This window comes from Eleutherodactylus coqui, chromosome 8, assembly GCF_035609145.1.
Source record: "Eleutherodactylus coqui strain aEleCoq1 chromosome 8, aEleCoq1.hap1, whole genome shotgun sequence".
In the NCBI taxonomy this organism is placed as follows: Eukaryota; Metazoa; Chordata; class Amphibia; order Anura; family Eleutherodactylidae; genus Eleutherodactylus; species Eleutherodactylus coqui.
The window spans coordinates 32,806,581-32,827,599 of NC_089844.1; the positions used below are offsets into that span (position 1 = coordinate 32,806,581).

General features: G+C 46.2%; 2 protein-coding genes across 3 annotated transcripts in view; one reads left to right on the plus strand and one right to left on the minus strand.

The window, feature by feature from the left end:
• Window positions 1–210: 210 nt before the first annotated feature.
• Window positions 211–13,683, minus strand: NDUFB3 (NADH:ubiquinone oxidoreductase subunit B3). The gene is made up of 3 exons (XM_066575448.1): window positions 13,565–13,683; window positions 7,336–7,489; window positions 211–440 (listed from the first exon to the last, which is right to left on the minus strand). The coding sequence occupies exons 2-3, from the start codon at window positions 7,485–7,487 to the stop codon at window positions 284–286; spliced, it is 309 nt and encodes a 102-aa protein (XP_066431545.1). The 5' UTR covers window positions 7,488–7,489; window positions 13,565–13,683; the 3' UTR covers window positions 211–283.
• A 149-nt stretch (window positions 13,684–13,832) lies between these two features.
• Window positions 13,833–21,019, plus strand: part of HYCC2 (hyccin PI4KA lipid kinase complex subunit 2) — a 71,495-nt gene continuing 64,308 nt past the window's right edge. For both annotated transcript variants that reach the window (XM_066575446.1, XM_066575447.1), the window contains exons 1-2: window positions 13,833–13,971; window positions 18,399–18,441. The gene's annotated coding sequence lies outside the window, so the exon portion shown is untranslated. The remainder of the gene's footprint in view (window positions 13,972–18,398; window positions 18,442–21,019) is intronic.

The following is a 21,019-nucleotide window of genomic DNA, read 5'->3' on the forward strand; positions in this document are numbered from 1 at the left end:
ATGCTATGTCTTATTTTCAGGGAAACACGGTATTATAGTAGAAGCCTTGTATAGCGGAAGCTCATGATAAACACTGCTCACACCGCCATTTACAATCCACACCCCCAAAGATTTTCTTTTACACAGCTTTCATAAGAGTATGGTGCTGGCCAACCCCGTATATACTAACCAGTCACAGATTCATACAATAGAATGAAAATACTAAAGGTGTCATTTAGAACAAGAGACGTTTAATGAAGTTACAGATTTACAAACAGCCAGTGGGTCCTGCCTTGCACCTTGCTTAGTGGTGACCATCATTTTTCTTGGGAGGAAAGAAAGCGTATTCTATACCAAGTGCCACAACAAAAGCCGCAAACCCGTATTTGAATCCTCTGAAGATAACGTTGCCTATTGTAATTGGTTTAGCAAAGTCTCCCATGTACCTCCAAGCTTCATTCCTGAAAAAAAAAAAAGAAAGAAATTTAAAAAAAAATTATATTTATATTAGATGCACATATATATACACATACACACACACACACACACACACACACACACACACACATTGACCAACGAAGAGGAACAGTTAAGGCCCTTTAACACGCACAGATAATGGCTCGAGGCTTCTTTCACACAAGCGTTTTATCGTGGCTACTTTGTCGCAAACAAAAGCCGGCCCGAGAATCGCGACCATCTGAACCATCGGATTCCAATGCATTTGTGTGTAAAATCAGCCAGATTAGAGAGCACGCGGTGTGAATTCTGGCCGGCCACATTTACGCGACATCGGAAAAGATGGGAACTGTCCTATTTTTGCAGGAATACGCAGGCCGTTCCCATAGACTCCTATGGGAGCCTATAAGAGCTGTCAGAAAAGAGAGAGGGAGGGAGTTTAGCAGCGGCTTGCATTGCTAAAGTCCCTTACCCTCCCAGCAGCTCCCGTAGGCTATGGAGGGATGGGGAGGGAATTTAGCATGGCAAGCGCTGATAAAGTCCCTCCCCCTCTCCTTACCAGCAGCTCCCATAAGCTTCTATTGCCGCCATCAGCTGGCAAGGGGAGGGGGAGAGACCATAGCAGTGCTAAGGTCTCTTCACCTGGCCCATGGAATTCCTGGCTGCAGTGTATATATGCCACAGCCTAGCCGTGTGAAGGGCCGAGAAAACAAAAGATGTAGCAGCGACTTGGACGTGGCTTTTTCCCATTCATGCGATTTTCGGCCGCAATCCCTAAACAACCGCACGACTGAACAAACTTCAAGCCAGCTGTCGACATTTGTGAATAACAAATTAATTGCTTTACTCATCTGTGTTTTTCTCCACGAGTTGTTTGCTCAGCTGGGCGTGTGTTAAGGCGATTGTTACGGACTGAATGAACTGCATTCAAACCGAACTAATTTCCCGTGGCGAAACGATGGATTGTATGCCAGCCTAAAAACCTTGGCCAACGATAATTGAACGAATAGTGCATGACTGCCCGCGTTTACATGTAACGATTATTGCTCATTTTTGGCCTTTGAACGAATCTTGAGCTGTAATTATTGCGTGTAAAGGGGCCTTTATTGAAAGGGCAGCAGTTGGCAAGCATTTTCCCTCCTATATCTACACACAATGCCCATGTCATTATGTCTGACCTCTTCTAATTAGAACATCAAAGTTCTAAAAAGGATTATCTGACCTACATTTAAGGACTCCTCAATAACAGAAGTCACAGACTGCATCTCATGATCCATTCAGAGCTGTTAATTGGCTGAGAGGGATTAGGCCACTTCACCTAATCCCTGAAGTGGGGTACCACAAGGCTCTGTCCTAGACACAGTGTTGTTCAACATTTTTATAAATGATCTGGAGGAGGTAATTAATGGGAAACTGATCAAATTTTCTGACGACACAAAGTTAGGAGGGGTAGCTAACACTAGGATAGAGAGAGTATTCAAAAAGATCTAGAAAAGCTTGCACAGTGGGCAGCGACTAACAGAAATGCAAAGTCCTACATCCGGGCAAGAAAAATGAAAAAAGCACATACAGAATGGGAGGAATTGGGCTAAGCAGCACATGTGAAAAAAACTTGGGTATACTAATAGATCATAGACTGAACATGAGTCAACAGTGTGATGCAGCAGCCAAAAAGGCAAACACAATTCTGGGATGTATTAAGAGAAGCATAGAGTCTAGCTCATGTGAGGTAATTATCCCCTTCTACTCTTCCTTAGTCAGACCTCATCTGGAATACTGTATCCAGTTCTGGGCACCCCATTTTAAAAAAGACCGACAAAATGGAGCAAGTTCAGAGAAGAGTTACCAAGATGGTGAGCGGTCTGCAAATCATGTCCTATGAGGAACGGTTAAAGGATCTGGGAATGTTTAGCTTGCAAAAAAGAAGGCTGAGAGGAGACTTAATAGCTGTCTACAAATATCTGAAGGGCTGTCACAGTGCAGAGGGAACAGCCCTATTCTCATCTGCACAAGGAAAGACTAGAAGCAATGGGATGAAACTGAAAGGGAGGAGACACAGATTAGATATTAGAAAAAACTTTCTGACAGTGAGGGTGATCAATGAGTGGAACAGGTTACCATGGGAGGTGGCGAGTTCTCCTTCAATGGAAGTGTTCAAACAGAGGCTGGACAGACATCTGTCTGGGATGATTTAGTAAATCCTGCACTAAGCAGGGTGTTGGACCCGATGACCCTGGAGGCCCCTTCCAACCCTACCCTTCTATGATTCTACAACCTCATTTTAAACCAGACAACACTAAAAATGCAAATCAACGAGGGGGAAATAACATCTGGGTTTTGGCTGGCATGTTGAAATGAAGGTGTGTGGTTTAGTGTCAATTCAAAAGAGTTATCCCACCAAAATAATTTATCACCATCCACAGGATTGATGATAAATGATTGATCACTGGGGTCCTTCCACTTGGACCTCCAGGGTTCACAAGGACAGCGCACCTGGAGTCCACTGAATGCATGGTATGTATGTGTCAGCATGGCTCTAGTCTGTGTCTATGGATTTTGCCAAGTGCAGAGCTCAGCTAAGCCAATCTGCTCCACAGAACTGAATGGAGCAGTGGTCACGCATGCGTACCACCACTCCATTCACATGATGGACTCTTGTGATCCTTGGGGGTAGTAGCTTAAACCCCACAGCAATCAATATCCAATGGGCACATGAGAAATTACTGTATATTTTGTACACCAAGACTCACTTTGTAGCAAAAGAAAAAAATCTTGCTTAAAAGTTCCTGCATCAAATACTCCAGAATCAAGAGGGAAAGAGGAGAGCTTGGTGGAAGGGACAGTGCCAGACCCCCCTGACCACTTCCTTATTATCTGGGCAGAGTGTTCATAAAGCACTTTGCATGGCCGAGGAAACAAAAACTGCCTCCATAATTTGCGCCTGACTGCCCAGAACTGCCATCTTGCTCTATTGACACTGTTTATCATTAGCAGCCAGCAAAGAAGCATTCCCTGGAGCTACCTACCCCATCAGATACCTCTCTCTGCCTTTTCAAGACGAGCCCTCACCTCAGTGTACCATCTGATCCTCCTCACTGGACTTATCAGCAGGCCAACCCCGTGTCGCATCTGGCACCATCCTGCTCCTGAATTCTCCTTCAGCAGGAACAAGTGGACAACCCAAGGTGCTGCTCTCATGTAACCAGCGTTGAATGACCAATCACCCAACAGCATACTATGGAGCAACATAAAGGCAGCATGGACCCCCCAGGCTTCCTCCACACTTGTTTACCTAAGAGGTCTGCCTGGATTGAAGCCTCTTCCACATTAAAAAGTTATGATAACTCGCAAATAACCTGAGTTATCGTTGGCAGACCTCCCCAGAAGATTCCTCCAAGGTTTGTTCTTTCTTTGTCTCTTGAAAAATATAGAAGAATTCACCATTCTAATGTCTAAGTTCTAAGTCTCCTGTCCTTACGAATCCCATGGAAACCCACTTCCTGCCATTGCATGGGACTCTGACTTTGGAGATCAAGTTTAGAGGCATTAATCCCTCTCCGTTTTCTGACGTCTAAAGTCTGGGTGCATCCTGTAGTCAGATGCATCTTAAAGTGCAAAAAATTCAATATTTTTTTAAAATAACCCCTTTAGGACTAAGCACAGTAAACATACGGCTTTAATCCTGGCCGATAGTAGAAATACGGCGCGGGATTAAAGTTCCTGCAATCAAGCAGGTCGGGTCCCCAACTGTCAGACACAGCAGAGGATCCGGAGGAGAAGGGATAACATTTTCAAAACTGGAACAAGTATCAATTATGCAACATTGATCCCCACGCAGGGGGCTACAAAATCTGATTTGCTTTGTAATAGCTTTGGGGGAAAAAAATTACACACGCAATTCTGAAATACTTCTCCGTTAGTTATTTTGCCTCACATTTAAGATATATATTGCGCTTTATAGTATATATCAACAATAAAACACTTAACCAAACTAAACTAAGGTCATCTTTTTATTAAGTAGCTTAACCCTTTCCAATCCACTGACGTCTGAAGACATTATGATTTAAGGCTGTACAGCTCTGATGTTGGAAGACGTCCATCAGGGCTCTCTTACTGTAGATTGCCAGCCTCTCTGCTGTCAAAGCCTATCCAAGGTGTCACCTCATGCAGTACTGGCTTTAGCCAGCAGATAGCGCCGTTGTATATAAAGTGTAAGAGCTATTTTACTAATATATATATTATATATATATATATATATATATATATATATATATGGAAATATTGGCTTCAGGAAGGTGCCTGTGTGCACAGAAACGCGTTGCCAACTATATTACCATTTGGAATAAAGAATAGGTTGAACCTATTGGAGTTTGAGATGTGACTACCATTTGGACGAATTGAGGAGTTAACACTTCAAGGAGGGGGCTTTTTGCTGGTCATACCCCCCTCCTCCTGAGTAAATGCCGTTCCTTCCTTCCATAAGATTGCCAAAAAGACACCTAAGATAGGCCTTACATATTCTAAGAGCGCAGACATTTTTCTTTAAATACGGTTTATTGTATCTCTTATTGGGGGGGTATTCTCTTTTGAGAACCCCCCCTAATTGTCTTTGCAGCTCTCCCTGGCTTTAGAGAATTTAATATGCTAAAGCTAACAACCCACTGACAATCCCTAAGGCGCTTTCTGAACTACTGTTCCTCGCCGTTGTACAACGGCAGAAAAAGAGTAAGCCCCCTAGGAAAACCAGGATACAAATTGGATTGGAAAGGGTTAATCCGTTCAGCAGGTTTCAATCTGGAATCGTTCAATAAGGTCGTTCTAGGTCATATCCTAGGGATATGAGTCCCGGGATATCTACTAGCTCCATTCATTGTCCCCACACGTTTCTAGCGTATTTGACCCAATAGCATGTATCCTTTCATACAATGCAATCTGCGAGATTCTAATCAACATGTCTTGAAAAGAGAGACGCGGCTGTTCCCACCCAGCTGCCATACACATGATCTGAATCAATTTATGCACCTGATAGTTTACCATTGGTTGACGATCTCCTAGGAGAAATACTGATGGAGATTTTTGAAATGGGCCTATCTATAAAAAGTCTATGAAGTAGCCCATGCAGCTGAGTCTATAGCCGGGGCGCCTCAGGACAAGTCCAGCAAATGTGTAGCCGAGTTCCCCCCTCTGTAAAACCTCTGAAACAAAATATTATTGTTAGTAGGTGGGAACCCTCTACCAAATGATGGAGGCTTGTTACTTCATTAATTTTTCACCACTGGAAATGAACTAGGTCCAGGCTAGGAGGGAATCTGACATTTGGTACCAGGAGTAGCAACCTAGAGGGCTTAGTATAAACATTGTATTTAAGCCCTTCCCGCTCCAGGGCGTAAGTTTACGTCCTGGCAGCGGGGTACTTCCCGCAACAGAGCGTCAACTTAAATCCTGGGGATAATGCGAGATAACTTATGATCTCGCACTATCCCGCAGCGGGAGCCGGCTGTCAGTCATAGAGATGCGCCCCACCACTGTTAAACCCTTCCCTGCCGCAATCTGTGACGTCACCGGACTCTCGCGATATAATCGCGTCCTGTATTGCCATAGCCTGTGATCGCTGTATAAGCAATAAGGCATGGCAGGGCAGTAGCCCTGCCATGCCTTATCAGAGCGATCATCAGTGCTGTGCTTTAAGTCCCCCAGAGGGACACAATGTGTAAAAAAAAAAAAAAAAAAAAAAAGAAATGAAAAAAGAATAAAAAAGAAAAATGTAAAAAAAAAGTTGCAAAACCCTTTTTTATGCTTTTATGCATATTAGCATAAAAAAAAGGTTAAAAAAGTTAAAACCCCACGTTTGATATTGTCGCGTCCGTAACGACACGTACAATAAGCTACACATGCTTTTGACTGTGCAGTGAAAAAAAGCGTTAAAAAAACGCTAAAAAACTGAGGCAAAATGCTAATTTTTACCATTTTGCCTCCCTAAAAACGCAATAAAAGTGATCAAAAAATCTGTATATTCCCCAAAATGGTACCAATAAAAACTACAGCTCTTCGCGCAAAAAATAAGCCCTTATAGAACTTCGTACATAGAAAAATAAAAAATTTACAGGACTTTAAATCAGCAATTTAGAAAAAAAAAGATTTAAAAAAAAAAAGGGGCAGTTCTAGCTGCCATGTAATATTTTATTACATTTGGGACTGAAAGACCCCCTTATCTTTTATGAAAGTGCATTACGCTATTTTTAATTCTCGGGTGTTCGTTGTCCCAAATAAATTGGAAAATAAGTCTCTGAAGATTAATTAGGACGACCATGGGGACTGGGATAGGCAGAGTACGAAAAAGATATAATATACGTGGAAGCAGATGACTGTGTGAACCCTTCCCATCCAGGACAGTAGCGGGTCCTACCATTTTAGGAACTCTAAAGAAAGCTTCCTAATTAAGGGGGATAATTCCATTTATAAAGAGTGGACAAGGAGGTGGTCAGGGTAACTCCCAGGTAAGGAATATAATGGACTCCATGTTGAAAGCCAAAATTCAATTCCACTAATTATATTAAGGAGGGAGGTGCATTTAGATGGGCTATTTCACTTTTATCAGAGTTTACCTTCAATCCGCTAAGAGCACTTTTTTTGTGGTCTGGGGGGCTTGCAGGGTAGAGGCGGGGTAAAATACTCGTGATTTGGAATTGCAATGTTGGTAACTATTTTCATATGTAAACGGATTACTAAATATCCTATTTGCCAAACTGAGTCACAGGTTTCCAGATAACGATGAGGAAATCCTCATTACATTATTGTTAGGCGCAGGGACTTCCAGAATGCTGCAAGAGGATTTGCTCTTGGATTTTCCTTGTCTGCTCCATACACTACGTGCAGTATAATGTACGGTCTGAATGTTACCTCAGCCACGGGTCCCTCAGTCCCTTCTTAGCAAGCCTCTTTTGGACACTTTCCAGAGGGGTTCCCTCTATTTTCCATTTTGTGTAATCTGGTATGGGCATCTTCCCGTGCCCGTGGCCCTCATGGCCGTGGCCTTCATGTCCGTGGCCCATACCTGTGACAGATAGAAGTAGACTTAGTTTTGTCTCTGCATATAATGGAACGAAGGTGCGTTACTGATAATGCATTTCTCTTTATCTACCGCATTTTACTGATCATGTTCTCTAAATGTTAAGAATGTCAAGAGCGCCCTTGTTACACACGGAAACCGGTTTTAATTTTCTATGTAAAGGCCCATTTAGATAACGATTATCGCTGAAATGTACAGCGCAAGATCATCGCTCAAACGCTGAGTGATCACCTTGCGCTCTGGAGGATGCAGAAGACAAGCGCAGTGTCCCCGCTTGTCTTCTGCATTCAGCTGTTCCCTGTTCGGAGTGCCCGGCTGTTATATAGCCGAGCGCTCGCAGTGTAGGATGCAGAAGACGAGCGGGGTGTCTCTGCTTGTCTTGATATCCAGTTGTTCCCTGCTCGGAGCGCCCGGCTGTTATACAGCTGGACCGCTCTGTTCTTCATACCCAGTCTGTCATCAGGGAGCGGAATACAGCTGAAACAATGGTATAAGCTGTATCCCGCTGTGAATCCCATCATTGTCTTCCAGCATGTTGAAAGACAACGATCAGCGACGGCTTGACGAAAACTGCACGATGTCAGTGCAGTCAGACACAACGACTATCGCTCAAAAGACGGCTTTTGAGCAATAATCGTTGTGCCTAAATAACAAACTGCAACAAAAGCGACATGATAACTTTATTCTATGGGTCAGTACGATTGCTACGATACCAAACTAATGTTTTTTTGTTTTTTTTTTACTGTACTGCTTTTTTTTTTTTCAAAGACATTTAATTTTTTCATTTATTTTCTGCCGCCATCTTCTGTGCGCAATAACTTTTTTATTTTCCCGTCGACGTAGTTGAGCGAGGGCTCATTTTTTGCGAAATGTTCCGTAGTTTCCAATACTACTAATTCAGAATACATACGACTTTTGATCGCTTTTTATTGCGTTTTTTTCTGGGAGACAGGGTGACTGAAAGTGCATTTCTGGCGTTCTTTATTTTTTTTTTTCAGATATCATTCACCGTGCGGGGTAAATAATGTGCTACTTTGATAGATCAGACTTTTACGGACGCGGCGATACCAGATATGTATTTTTATTTTGTGATTTAGATTTTCTAATTATAGATATGGCAAAAGGGGGAGGGCGACTTAAACTTTTATTATTTTTTTTTACAATTTACAAAACTTTATTAATCTTTATTTTCTTTTAAAAACTTTTCTTTTAAGCCCCCCTGGGGGACTACAACATGCGATGCTTTGATCGCTCCTGCAGTATGACACCTACATGGCTTCCCCGATCTCACCGCGGGGGGAAGGGCCATACGGGACCCCCGAACATCATTTGGGAGATTTAAATGCCGCTGTCAGAATTGACAGCGGCATTTAAAGGGTTAATAGCCGCGATCAGCCGTACAGGCGATTGCAGCTATTGCCCGCGGGTGTCAGCTGTAATAAACAGCTGACACCCGCGCTGTATGAAGAGAGGTGGCCCCTTGACCTCTATTCATACATACCCCGATGCCCTAGGATGTACCCTTACGTCCTTGGTCGTGAGGGGGTTAAACTAATTTACCATGCTGGTATCTAAGAAACACAGATAAAAAAGGAAACCCTGACGGTGATGCAATGGTGGCCAGGCTGGTTGCTATCAAGAAATGGATGAAAGGTATTCTTAAAAGGGCTGTCTGCGTTAGACAATCCTATTCCATCTGGATAGAATTGCTATGGTTCCCAGCACTATTAAACGGAGCAAAGTTATGCATTGTTCCCCCTACTAACTGGCAGAGGCTACTAAATTGTGCAGAATAAACAGAATTTGGTACTACTAAATCCTGTTTCTTCCCAGGCCATCCTATTAACAGCGTATGATCATGGGGCCAAGTAGTATGCAAGAGTTACAGCATACAAGTAGTCACAGATAATTAGCACTGAGGTATTGTGAGAGAAACCATTGTATTTGAATATCATCTTGTGATATTGTGATATCAAATGATTGAAAGATTGACAGTTTTAGCGATCATTTTGCATAAAGTGGTAATGCACACTAAGGTCCATTAACACTTTATAATCTTTTGCGTGTAAAGGAGCCTCTGGGAGCTGTTTGCAGAGCCCAGCATGTAAACTAGGCTGCATTGTTCTTGCACGGGCTGTAGCAGAATACAATGTAATCTCCAGCACCCACTGAGAACACAGCGTGTGGTCCCGGTCATCTCTCTCCGGCTGAACGATGGATTTTAAGTAGAGATGAGCGAACGTACTCGGTAAGGCAGATTTCGCAATCTAGCACCGCGATTTTCGAGTACTTCACTACTCGGGTGAAAAGATTCGGGGGTCGCCGGGGGGCGGCGTGGTGGAGCGGGGGGTAGCAGCGCGGAACAGGGGGGAGCTCTCTCTCTCTCCCTCCCACTCCCCTCTGCAACCCCCCGCTCACCCACGGCGCCCCCGAGTACTTTTCACCCAAGTAGTGAAGTACTCGAAAATCGCGGTGCTCGATTGCGAAATCGGCCTTACCGAGTACGTTCGCTCATCTCTAATTTTAAGCTCACCTTAAAATCATCGTTCAGACGAAAAGTGAATAATAGCCATGTTTGCACACAATGATTATCGCTCATTTGCCATCATTTGAACGAATTTTGAGCAATAATTGTTGCGTGTAAATATATGTAAACCTTAACTAATCTCAGGAAGACTTTACAGATTACCAATGAATGACCTGAGAGAATTAGTAAACAGCGATTGACTCGAGTACAGGTTTGCCTGAGAGACCGACGTCACTGCAGGTGCTAAGTTTTAGCAGTCAATACTAGAGCCGTAACAAGTTATGTATTTGTATAACACCTAATGCCCACAGCCGGATGGGATTCCGCCTGCGAAATCTCACAGTGGAATCAGACCCGGCACCCCCTAGAGACTATACTCACCTGTCCTGATCCGCCACAAGTATCTTGCCCGGCAAGTATGCGCAATGCAGGGCATGATGCGGCAGTGCTGGGCTGTGACGTGGATTCTCGTGGTTCTTCCACAGTGCTTACAGCGTGGAATATCGCAGGACGGATGGCTTCCATTGACTGCAATGGAAGCCGTCAGTGCGATTTTCCTCACAAAATAGGACCAGCTGCGATTCTCCCCTGCAAATGGAAAATCACAGTTGATTTCCGCTCGTGGGCTGGGGTGAATCTTTTAACACAGCATGTCTATGGACGGTCATTGCTGCGGTATTTGTGGCGGGCGTCTGGCCGTGAATTCCGCAGCGATAATCCATCTGTAAGCATTAGCCCTTAGGCCCCATACCCACGGGCGTGGCAGACTCTGCCAGCGGAATATCGCAGCAGAGTCCGACACGGCGCCCCACAAAGAACCCATACTCACCTCTTCGGATCCGCCGCGCGAGTCCCGTTCGGCGAGTCTGCGCAGTGCAGCGCATGACGCGGTGGCCAATGACGCGTAATCACGCGATACTTCCGCTGTGCTCACTGGTGGACTATTCCTCAGTCAGCAGGTAGGAATATTTCGGCATATACACCCACCATCCCTGCACTGAAACATGAGCTGTTCTCATCAATAACAGAACACCCCAGCTACACAGGCATCAATCACCTGTGGCCATTGGCACAGTGGCACCATGGGGACTACTACTGTATTACTAGTTTGAGAATATGGGGAGGATTGGTTGAGCTGATGTAGTAGGTGTTTTTTTTTCTGGGGGGGGGGGGGGGGGGGGATGCTGCATGAAAATTCACCAATGAGGCGAAAATGCAATTTTGCTCCCTGTCCTTTACTTTCAGCAACCAAACACAATTAAGGTGGATAGTGTAAGAGAATCAAGCGCCATCTCTTCCTGCAGAAGTGGGCATAGATTATTTCTGCTGGGCAGAACAGGAACACAGCAACGGTCACACACTGTCAAAGCGCTGCTGGAACTTGTAGGCACTTGTAGTGTATGTCTGCCACACAGAGACATACGGCAATTGTTCATTTATGTCCGGTTACTTTTAGAAATTGGAACTTAGTAGCATTATTTCCAGGAAAGAAAAGCTAAGCAAGTGAATCTCCATATCTACGGCGCCCAACGGAGCCTGTAAGGCACATAAGCCATACGGCCTGCGGGCACAGCAGTACACGACCGCTCTGCTGCCATCAGCTGTAACGAAGAATGCTTTTAGACTGGATGATTCTCGTCCGCACGAGTGAAGGAGCCGGTGACGTCACCGCCGGTTCGTTGGCCCTCGTCCAGCCCGTTCAGACAGGCAGATTCATCATTGACTCGTTCGGCGGATGAGAAGTGAATGAGCCAACGATGATTTCTATGCCTGCATAAGATGAATGACGAGCGAGAAGTGGATGATTCCCGTTAGTCATTCGCTCGTCTTTAGACCAAACATTTATCGGTCACTTTTGCTTGTTAATGCTAAAGGCCGCAGGTTTTGAAGTTGCGCTTACCCCGCAGAAATCTTGCACTTTTGCGGTGCGGCCAGTCCGCTGAAAATCTGTCTCGTGTGACCCCAGCCTAAGGCCCCCTGTCCACGGGCATGATTTCGACGGCGGTAAACTGCCGGCGAATCACGCTGGCTGAAGCTTTCCATAGCATTGCTATGGAAAGCACCGACCCCTGTCCACGAGCGGAGAATTATTGTGATTCTCTGCTCGCGGCTGGCAATGTGCAGCATGCTGCGAATTACCCCGATTTTCCGCGCCCAGCCTATCTTTTAGATTAGGCTGACCGGCGGAGATTCGTCTGTGGCTCCTGTTCCTAGGCGGCGGCTCCCGTGGTGGAGATCCGCCATGGGATACCGCAACGCCCGTGGACAGCCGGCCTTAGGGTGGAAAAACAAACAAACACAAAAATAATGTGGCTGCATAAACATGCACCCGTTAAAACGAATACTTTGTTGATGTAGCCTTTGACTTTTTCCCACTTTTCCTTGCAAAAGCGCTCCAAATCTGTCAGATTGTGGGGGCACCTCATTGTAGCGCCCACAACATGCTGCGCCATTTCATTCGGGAAAATTTCTCTATGCATGGTAAAACCCTAAAGGAGCCCATTATACTTAATGAGTTCCATTCGACATCCTCCTGGTCCGGCCCTTGCAGTTTTATGTTTGGTGCCTCTGATGGACATCCAATAGCACAGCATGCTGCACAATTTCATCCAGGAAATTTCCTCCTTGCATGCCAGAACCCCAACAGACCACATTATAGTCACTGGGGTCCGCTCGGCATCATCCAGGTCTGGCACTGCCAATGTTCCATTTGCATCCTTCAGTGCCAATCCAGCATGAAATCCCAAATACAATAGCGCAACATAGCGCACTAATTCATGCTAGAATCTGAGCAGACCCCATTACAGTCAAGGGAGTTTATTCGCTGCCCCCCCTAGTCCAGCATTGCCAGTTTCTGGTTGGTGCATTTGGTGCAGATTTGGCATGAAATCTTGGACAGAGTTGTGCAGCATGCCATGCTGTTTCATCTAGGAAGCTTTCCCCCCGCATGCCAGAGCCTGAGCAGACCCAATTATAATCAATGGGGTGTGTTCAGCGCCATCCGAGCGGCATATGCCAGTCCTAGCTCCTCCGATTCTCCATTGTTTCTGCTGCTGGACAACGGAAAAGTAAACCGGCTGCGTACGAGCATCTTTAGGGCGCCGTCACACGGCCGCGTTCTTACAGCGCATTTCCCATGCGTCATATACTGTGCCAATCTGCGGTCGGTCCCACGATGCTGATCACACATATTGTGCGACATACCAACAAAAAGAGTGCGGCATATTCCATTTGGCGCATATTAAGCGCACACACGCCAAGATAGAGCATGGCAACCGTTGGTGCGCTGCAAGGACGCCATGTCATCGCATACTTGTGGCACGCAGTGAATTACACTTGTGTGCAGCCGGCCTTATACTGAGAGGTTTCCTATAAGATTGGCTGTAGCACCATGTTGTTATAAGGTCCTATCTGTATGACACCTAATACACTGCTGAAGGCTCGGCAGATCTGATGGTGCTGCCTGCAGTGACCTAGCACGCACCGGTGCATCACTTACAGCGCCCCCTCCACCTACCGACTAGTAACCTTACCTGTAAATACTCCCTGCTTTAGGGAAGATGTTTTTTAACAGCAGACCGGAACCGGAAATGTTCCCACAAGCACGGATGTCACACTAGTAACCTTGTAAAAAACCTTACCTAGAAACGTGATCAATAAAGTTATTGAAGAAAAAAAACAAGCGCTAAAACAATGACGTATCCCAAAACTGATGTCCAATCAGCGGGCTCCTCTTCAGAGCGAGGCTTGTAACGCAAACAGCTGTTCCATTTTTTTTTCTCTCGATGACGTGAACGCCAGCCAGCACACCAATCAGGGCGGCGCTTGCTTGTAGTGCCGAGTTGGCCTATGGCAGGTGCCGTTGGTGTTTTGCTTGTCAGGAAGAAGAACTGGAGGGGAGACATGACCGGGGCTCCGGGAGAAGAGGAGGCGGAGTGAGGTAAGGTCCGAGCAATGTCATCTCTGTAGTCTATAGAAGGGGGTTGTTGAGCAGTGCAGGAGGCTGTCAGGGCGGAGGAGGGCAGTACACGGACACACTGACCTGCAGCGGGCTCGGTCGCCGGCACAGCTGTGATGTGGGGCTGGTTATACATGGACTGGCTGGCATGGTGGCTGTGTGCACAGTGGTGTGTTTGCACTTTGCACCTTTTCCTGCCCTTCCCCCATAGCATGCCCGCCCTGTAGAGAGTGCAGGGCTCCTCTGTATAGCCCACCTGGCAGCACCTGACACTCCGCCATGTCACCCCGATGCCCATCCAGGATCTCCTTACTAGTCACAGAGAGAGGCTTTATCCCTGCCGGTGCCATGGCGGGGCACAAGTGTTTCCCGTTAGTCCCAGTGGCAAACCTCGCATCACCTGCACATCGTGAGACATTCCAGGTCCCATTGAAATCAATGGGCGATGCGTTCCAAGGAATTCGAAAAAATAGAACATGCCACTCTCCCCCCCAGCTATTAAGGAGAAGATCACTGGTGGGCATGATGCCACGCACAAGACTGGAGTTCATAACCGTGTGAGGTGTGTACACCTCGCAACGAGATTCACTCTTGTGTGAAAGTAGCCTAACAGGACACTCCGGTCGGCCGGGTTCTGCTTCCGCTGACGTTACCACCAGCTCGGGGGCCCTTCCAGGTTGTACATGCCGTTTTATCTTCGGGCAGCGTGTTGTAGCGCAGGACGAGCGGGCAGGTTGTTGTACTGAGACTTTCCCACCAAACTAGAGAACTTGTATTTAGACATTTCAATCTCGAGTTTTATCCTTGGGAGTCCGGTAGGCGGGGCTTACAGTGACTTATGTGCAGGGAAGGTGTTGAGTAGGACCGCCCACTGGACTCCTAAGGGGCGGGGCTTAATGAATGAGATACGAGTTAAGCTACTCGCACACAGATGTAACTTTTGGACCGGAAAATCAGACAGAAAGGAAGCGGTGGGTGTGAATGTGTGCGTCACGTGTGCCCAGCTGGTTCTGGCCAATTACAGATGAGAATGGCACATGTAGGTGCGCAGCGTCCTGCTGTCTGATGGGAGCCACACCTGAGAATCTCAGGTGCAACTTTAAATTTGTCCGTGTGCAAGTAGCCTCATACTGTTTACCTACAAAACTCCCCTGATTGTCCGCTCCACGGCTCGTGTCCACCACTGTGTTTTCACCGCATATTGCACTTGCGCTGCACGAACACGTGATATGTGGTGAATGGGGTCAAGGGACTTTTCATTGATCCATGCACACCATTGTGTAGACACTGCGTATCAATACACAAGAGGAATAAATTGCAGCATGCTACACTTGTACGGGCTGCGGGTGATAAGCCGTTTATACACAACACGTTGCATATGGGCAGCATTTCCATGATTAAAAACTATAATCAAATTACACTGCGCATGCGATTCACGGGCATGCACTGTGCCAGGGCTGCAAAATGTGTGAGCGCAGCAGGAAGACTCGCAGGGTTTTGCGCGTACGGCCATGGGCATCAGCCCTTAGTAGTAACACCCACCTAGTAGTGCGTTGGACCTCCTTTGACCTTCACATTGGCAGCAGTTCATGATGGCGTCCATTCACAGGTATCAGAGGACCCAGGTGTGCCAAAAAACATTGCCCACACCAGCCTGAACTGTCAACACCTGGCAGGAAGGGTTCATCAATTCATGCTGCTCATGCTAAATTCTGACCCTTCCATTAGCATGCTGCTACAGAAATCTGGGTTCCCTTGACCAGGCAATGCTTTCCCATTGTTCATTGATCCAAGCGATGGCTTTCTGTTCCTCTTGGGGGGTTCGTTCACACTTGGCAGCTTTCGGTGCGTGTATGAACACAGTCTTAGACAGCGATGGCACTCAAACTGTACATCTGCTGTCACAGGCCATCCGTGCCAGGCAAGCACCATCATTGTATCCACCTGCTTGACTCTGCAACCAGAACAATTCTTGACATCCTCATCTGACCCCTTTCTTAGGCACGTTGCTTACATCCACATAATCCCCTCGTTGGATGTTTTTCCTCGATCACACCATTCTCGGTATATTCTCAACACAATTTATGAGAAAACCCCATAAGATTGGCAGTTCATGAAATGCTGGCCTTGGCTAGACTAGCACCGATGACCCGGACTCGTTGGAAGTCACTCAGATTGTTACATTTTCTCATTTTAATGTGAATTTGCACTGAAACTGGTCAACAGAAGCTTTGCTGCCTTGATCGTATGCTGTACTCCGGGGTCATGCGCCTTATTTCCATACGCCAACCTAGAAAAGGCAGCGGCCTCTAGTAAAGTGCTCATTCAGTAGATGTACATCTAGCAATCTGCGGCGGGCAGACGACACGTTCAGTGCGACGGCTTTACAGCGAAAGTCAGGTGACCGCAGCATCATGGTGGCCAGGTTGTGGCTGTTGATGCCAGGAGACACTAGGAGAATGGCAGAGTTGCAGTGCTGGATCGTGGGCACGGAGGATGGGTAAATACCATTTGCTTTGTTGCTTTAACTCATTTGGACTTAATTTTAAAACGCCAATCTGTAATTGGACATCCCCTTTAATGGCCATATATTGTGAGAGGGGATTCTCACCGTCCTTCCCTCTGTCAGATATAGGTTACCCCAGAATTGACATTTTTAAGTAGTTGATTGACCCCCAACTGATGCTGGCCTTTCATGTGCATGGCATGAGATCCTGTATCAGACCGTTGGTTTCCCTGGGTTCTGCTTATGAACTGTTCTCTTCATGTGTTTCCTCTTGGCTCCTGCTGCTAACTATGGCATCCCGATCTGAGTATCGCATCTGACGTCTGTAGCTGAATGCTTCTTGCTTTTATTGTTTTCAGCTTGTACAATAATGTGCTACGTGTGTCATAAAACGGGATTGGGGGACTTGGAGATGTGGTTTTAAGTCTAACTATAATCGGTGTAAAATTATTAATATCCAGAGCATTTCCTAAGACTTTACATTGGGAGTCTTGATTTAGTTATGTCTTTAACTGCTAGTTTTGCTATATATTCTTCTAAGTGTGACTGCTTTATAAGGGGGTAAGAGACTTGTTATTTATATAGCGCCAACTTATTCCGCAGCGCTTTCAGGCAATTTATTAATTACCCCCCACCAAGCTGGGTTCTCATTTTACCGACCTCGGAAGGATGGAAGGCTGAGTCGACCTTAAGACGGCTACCTGAACCAAGCGGGGATTGAACCCACATGGTTTAGGTAGCGGTCATGAGCAAGAGCTTAGGGCTGCATACTGCTGCCTTAACACTCCTCGCCATGAGGCCCTGTCATCGGTTACAAGCCCCCAGAGCAATATTCTAGGGCAGACTTTTCTGCAGCACCATGATTAGAGAATGTTCAGAATAAACCTCTGACTAGGAGTTGAGTATTTTGGAATAACTCTCAGGGTTGTTACCCACAGATTGTGTCTTTTTATTTTTTCTCTGCAAGTGTTTTTTTTTTTTTTTTTCATGGATTAAAAAACACCAGAAAAATCACAAGCTTTTCTTTTGACTTCCATTTTCAATATACAGGTTCTTCTCTTGGCACTTTTTTCCTATAGAGAAGCCTATGGGAAAAGGCCAGACCGTACACTATGTGACAAAAGTATTGGGACACCCACCGATGCTGTGCGGTCAGACGATGGGATCTGCAAGTCGGATATATGAGCATTAGGTATAAAGGAGAGTGTCACACAGACATATCCCAGTACAGGAACCATCAGAATGTTAACAGACATCCAATGGGGTCCGATGGTGGGATGTCACCTGAGCCACCAATCGGCATACACACTGTTGAGGCTTGGTCTGAGGAGTAGAATGTCTGTAAACTTCATTAGCCAGGCCAGAGTCTGGATCTCAATCCCATCGATCGTCTTGAGAATGAACTAGAACACTAATGCCTAACACGCCCAACATTCCCTACATCTCTATCTGACATTCTCCTTGAGGGATGGAGGCAAATCCCTCCACATATCTATCGGCATTAGGTGAAAAGTATGCCCCGGAGGGTTACTGCAGTCATTGGGGCCACAGGTGGCCCAGCACTGGATTAAAAAAGGTCAACAAAATCTAATTTCAGCACCTTCTATGTGCGTCCCAATACTTTTGTCAACAGTGTACTGTGATTTTCAAAAACTGTTTAGAGTCAAGTGAGAAAAAAATGGTACTACCAAAAACGCACAGCATTTTATAGGGCTTTTCACATATTTCTATTGACGAAACACATAGGGCAGTGTTTTGGGGGGGGGGGGGTTGTTGACAGAAAGATCCCACTGTGTCAAAATGCCAAAAAAGTGCAGTTTTTCCAAAGCAAAAAAAAAAATGAATGAATGAATGAAACACACCTAAAAAACTGAAACAATGACATCACTTTATTTCTCCGCAGATGCGGTGAACTCCCAGAATGCTTGGCAGTTTACTCTGAAAAGGTGAGTGCTCTCTGTTAGACATTTGTTAATGCGTTCCCCGTCCTGTCATTGGGAGTGAGGTTATTTACCGGTTTGTTTATACAAGACTTTAGAAAGTACAGTTGCTCTTTAAATAAAAAGCTAGAGCAGTAGACAAAGTGTTCCAACTTTTCTAAACTTCGTTTCCTGAGCTCCTGGTAACGGGGCCGCTCAGCAGGACCTCACTTCTGAAATCAGCTTCTCAGAAACTGATGATGAAACTTCCTGAGGCCTTGGTCACATTGATGCTTTTGGGCTGCATCTTCCTGCTCCATTCCATATGATGGAACTGACTTTAATAGAATTCAGCAACAGAGCTTCCAAACGGAACGTCCGGCCCTGATGGGAAGAAGCCCTTATTGATAGAACCTGCCAAAAGATGCTTCAATGTAACCATATTGTCGCTCTTGGGGAAGTGACTGCTGCAACAAAGCGGGACAATACTGAGATTTCCAGAAATCTAATAGCCAAATGCTGGCTGCACCAAAGCATTTTTGGGATGTTTACCTTTAAACACTTGTTCAAAGCATACCTCTAAGGCCTCCCTCACATGGGCATTTGCAGAAACGTTACGTTTACTGCGGTTTCACCAATGTTGTCGTGCGTTTTTGACAACCTATTGGCTGCATTTTCAGCACAGCTGAAAACGCAGCCAAGGATGCTGGGGAAAAAAATCAATACTCCCCTAGCTGGCGCTGTCCGGGTCCCTGCCGCTCTTCTCCAGAGCTCTGTGCAGGCTGCTGGGCACCTGTGATGGCCGACTAAGCATCTATTGCTAGTGACAGGGATTGAAATCCCCGCCTCCAGCATCAGATTGCTCTGATTGGCTGAGGCCGCTGAGTGTCAGCCAGTGCTGGATGCACTGAACGCAGCCAAAGTAACAAAAGGATTAGTACTTGCCTCACCTCTGCTGCCACGATCCTGTGTTGCGGCTTCACTGTGGTCCCAGTATTTGTTGTGGCAGATGATATTAGACGTAGTTACCTGACTGCAGCATCAACACCCGTTCTGATATCAGTACTCTCATCCTGGCGCCATGATGCCAGACGTTCGGAACAGTGATGCTGCATCCTCTGATTGGCTGATGAGGTCAGTTGACTTCTGCTGATGTCATCTGCCCTAATAAACACTGGGACCACAGTAGGGCAGCAGCGCAGGATTATGGCGGCAGAGGAGGGGTAAGTACTGATACTTTTTGGCACAGTGATACTATCAAGGAAATGCTGTCCAATACCCAATACAACCCCTAAAGTGTACGTTCATACGTAGCAGAAAATGGTGCGACCCTTCGGCAGGGGAAAATCCATGCCAAAGTCCGCATCAAAGTCTGTGCCAATTTTTTTTTCCAAGCTTTTGATACGGATTTTGGTGCCACATCATTTTTCGCCACTTTTGAAGGGGCCCTTAAATACCCACAGGCGGCAGCCACAGGATTCCATTACTCTCCTGTTGGCTAACCATGCAGCATCAAGTAATACTATCACGCTGCCAGTGCACCCACCTACTGGTATGTCCTACCTGACCGCAGCGGGTACACATTTATGCAGATGTCACCATAGCTGCTGAGAAGCTCCAGGCTCTGCCACTTGGACTCTGAAGGCGCTGCACAATTGTTCTCTTATGGTAAATGTGGTTAGTGTTACATTTCTACCGAATGGGAAGCTAGTACATGTCTCCTCTTGGAGTTGGTACCTTATTCTTGTGCCATCCTGATCTGTCGTTTCCCGGTCTGATAGCTCGGTACACAATGCCCTTGCCCCGGTGCCCTGGGGTCACTGTAGACGTAATATCATGGTTACACATTCTGTCGCCTGCATTGTGTCTGCTTACTGGATACAAAGGCCTTGTAGCTGATCCTGTCGTGACAGCTGCTGATTGATGCTCCCATAAATGCCGGCGGACGGCGCTGGGCTTTATTGCTCTGCCCGCAGGCATGTATGAATGGTCTGTTTGACTAGTTCCTTGTGTCGTGCCTGCTGCTGTCACCACAGCTGGGAGTCGGGAAGGTTCAGTAAATCAGTTTGTTTAAGGCAGGCTGGCATGTTTGTCGATCCTCCCATGGCATATATCGGGTGTTACCATGACCGTACATTTCCAGGCTGCTGCATTAGCCGGCCAACAAGGTTTGCTTTCATATTCTCTGCACAGTCCAGCTTTTATTCTCTGTTTTCAGGATATCTCTATGTATAGAAAGCGGGCTTCAAATGTATTCTGTACTGAAAGGGTTCCTGTTCTACTTAAAGGGGTTGTCCATTCACAAAGGCACATTTATAAAATTGGAGCCAAATGACGGATAACAATATAACAAAGGGTACTTGCCTGTTTTCGGTCCCGGCGGTGCCGCCCTATGAGTCTCCCGGTCTCTGCTGTCAGCGGAAGTCATGTGACCGCTGCCTGTCGGTCAGAGGCCGCAGCATCGCTCTTCTGAACTCCTGGCATCTTGGCGCCCAGAATGTGAGTGCTGATGCCAGAAGATTGGGCAGTGATGCTGTGGCCTCTGATTGGCAGGCAATGGTCACCTGACATCAGCAGAGAGCGGGAAAATCATGGGGCTGAGGAC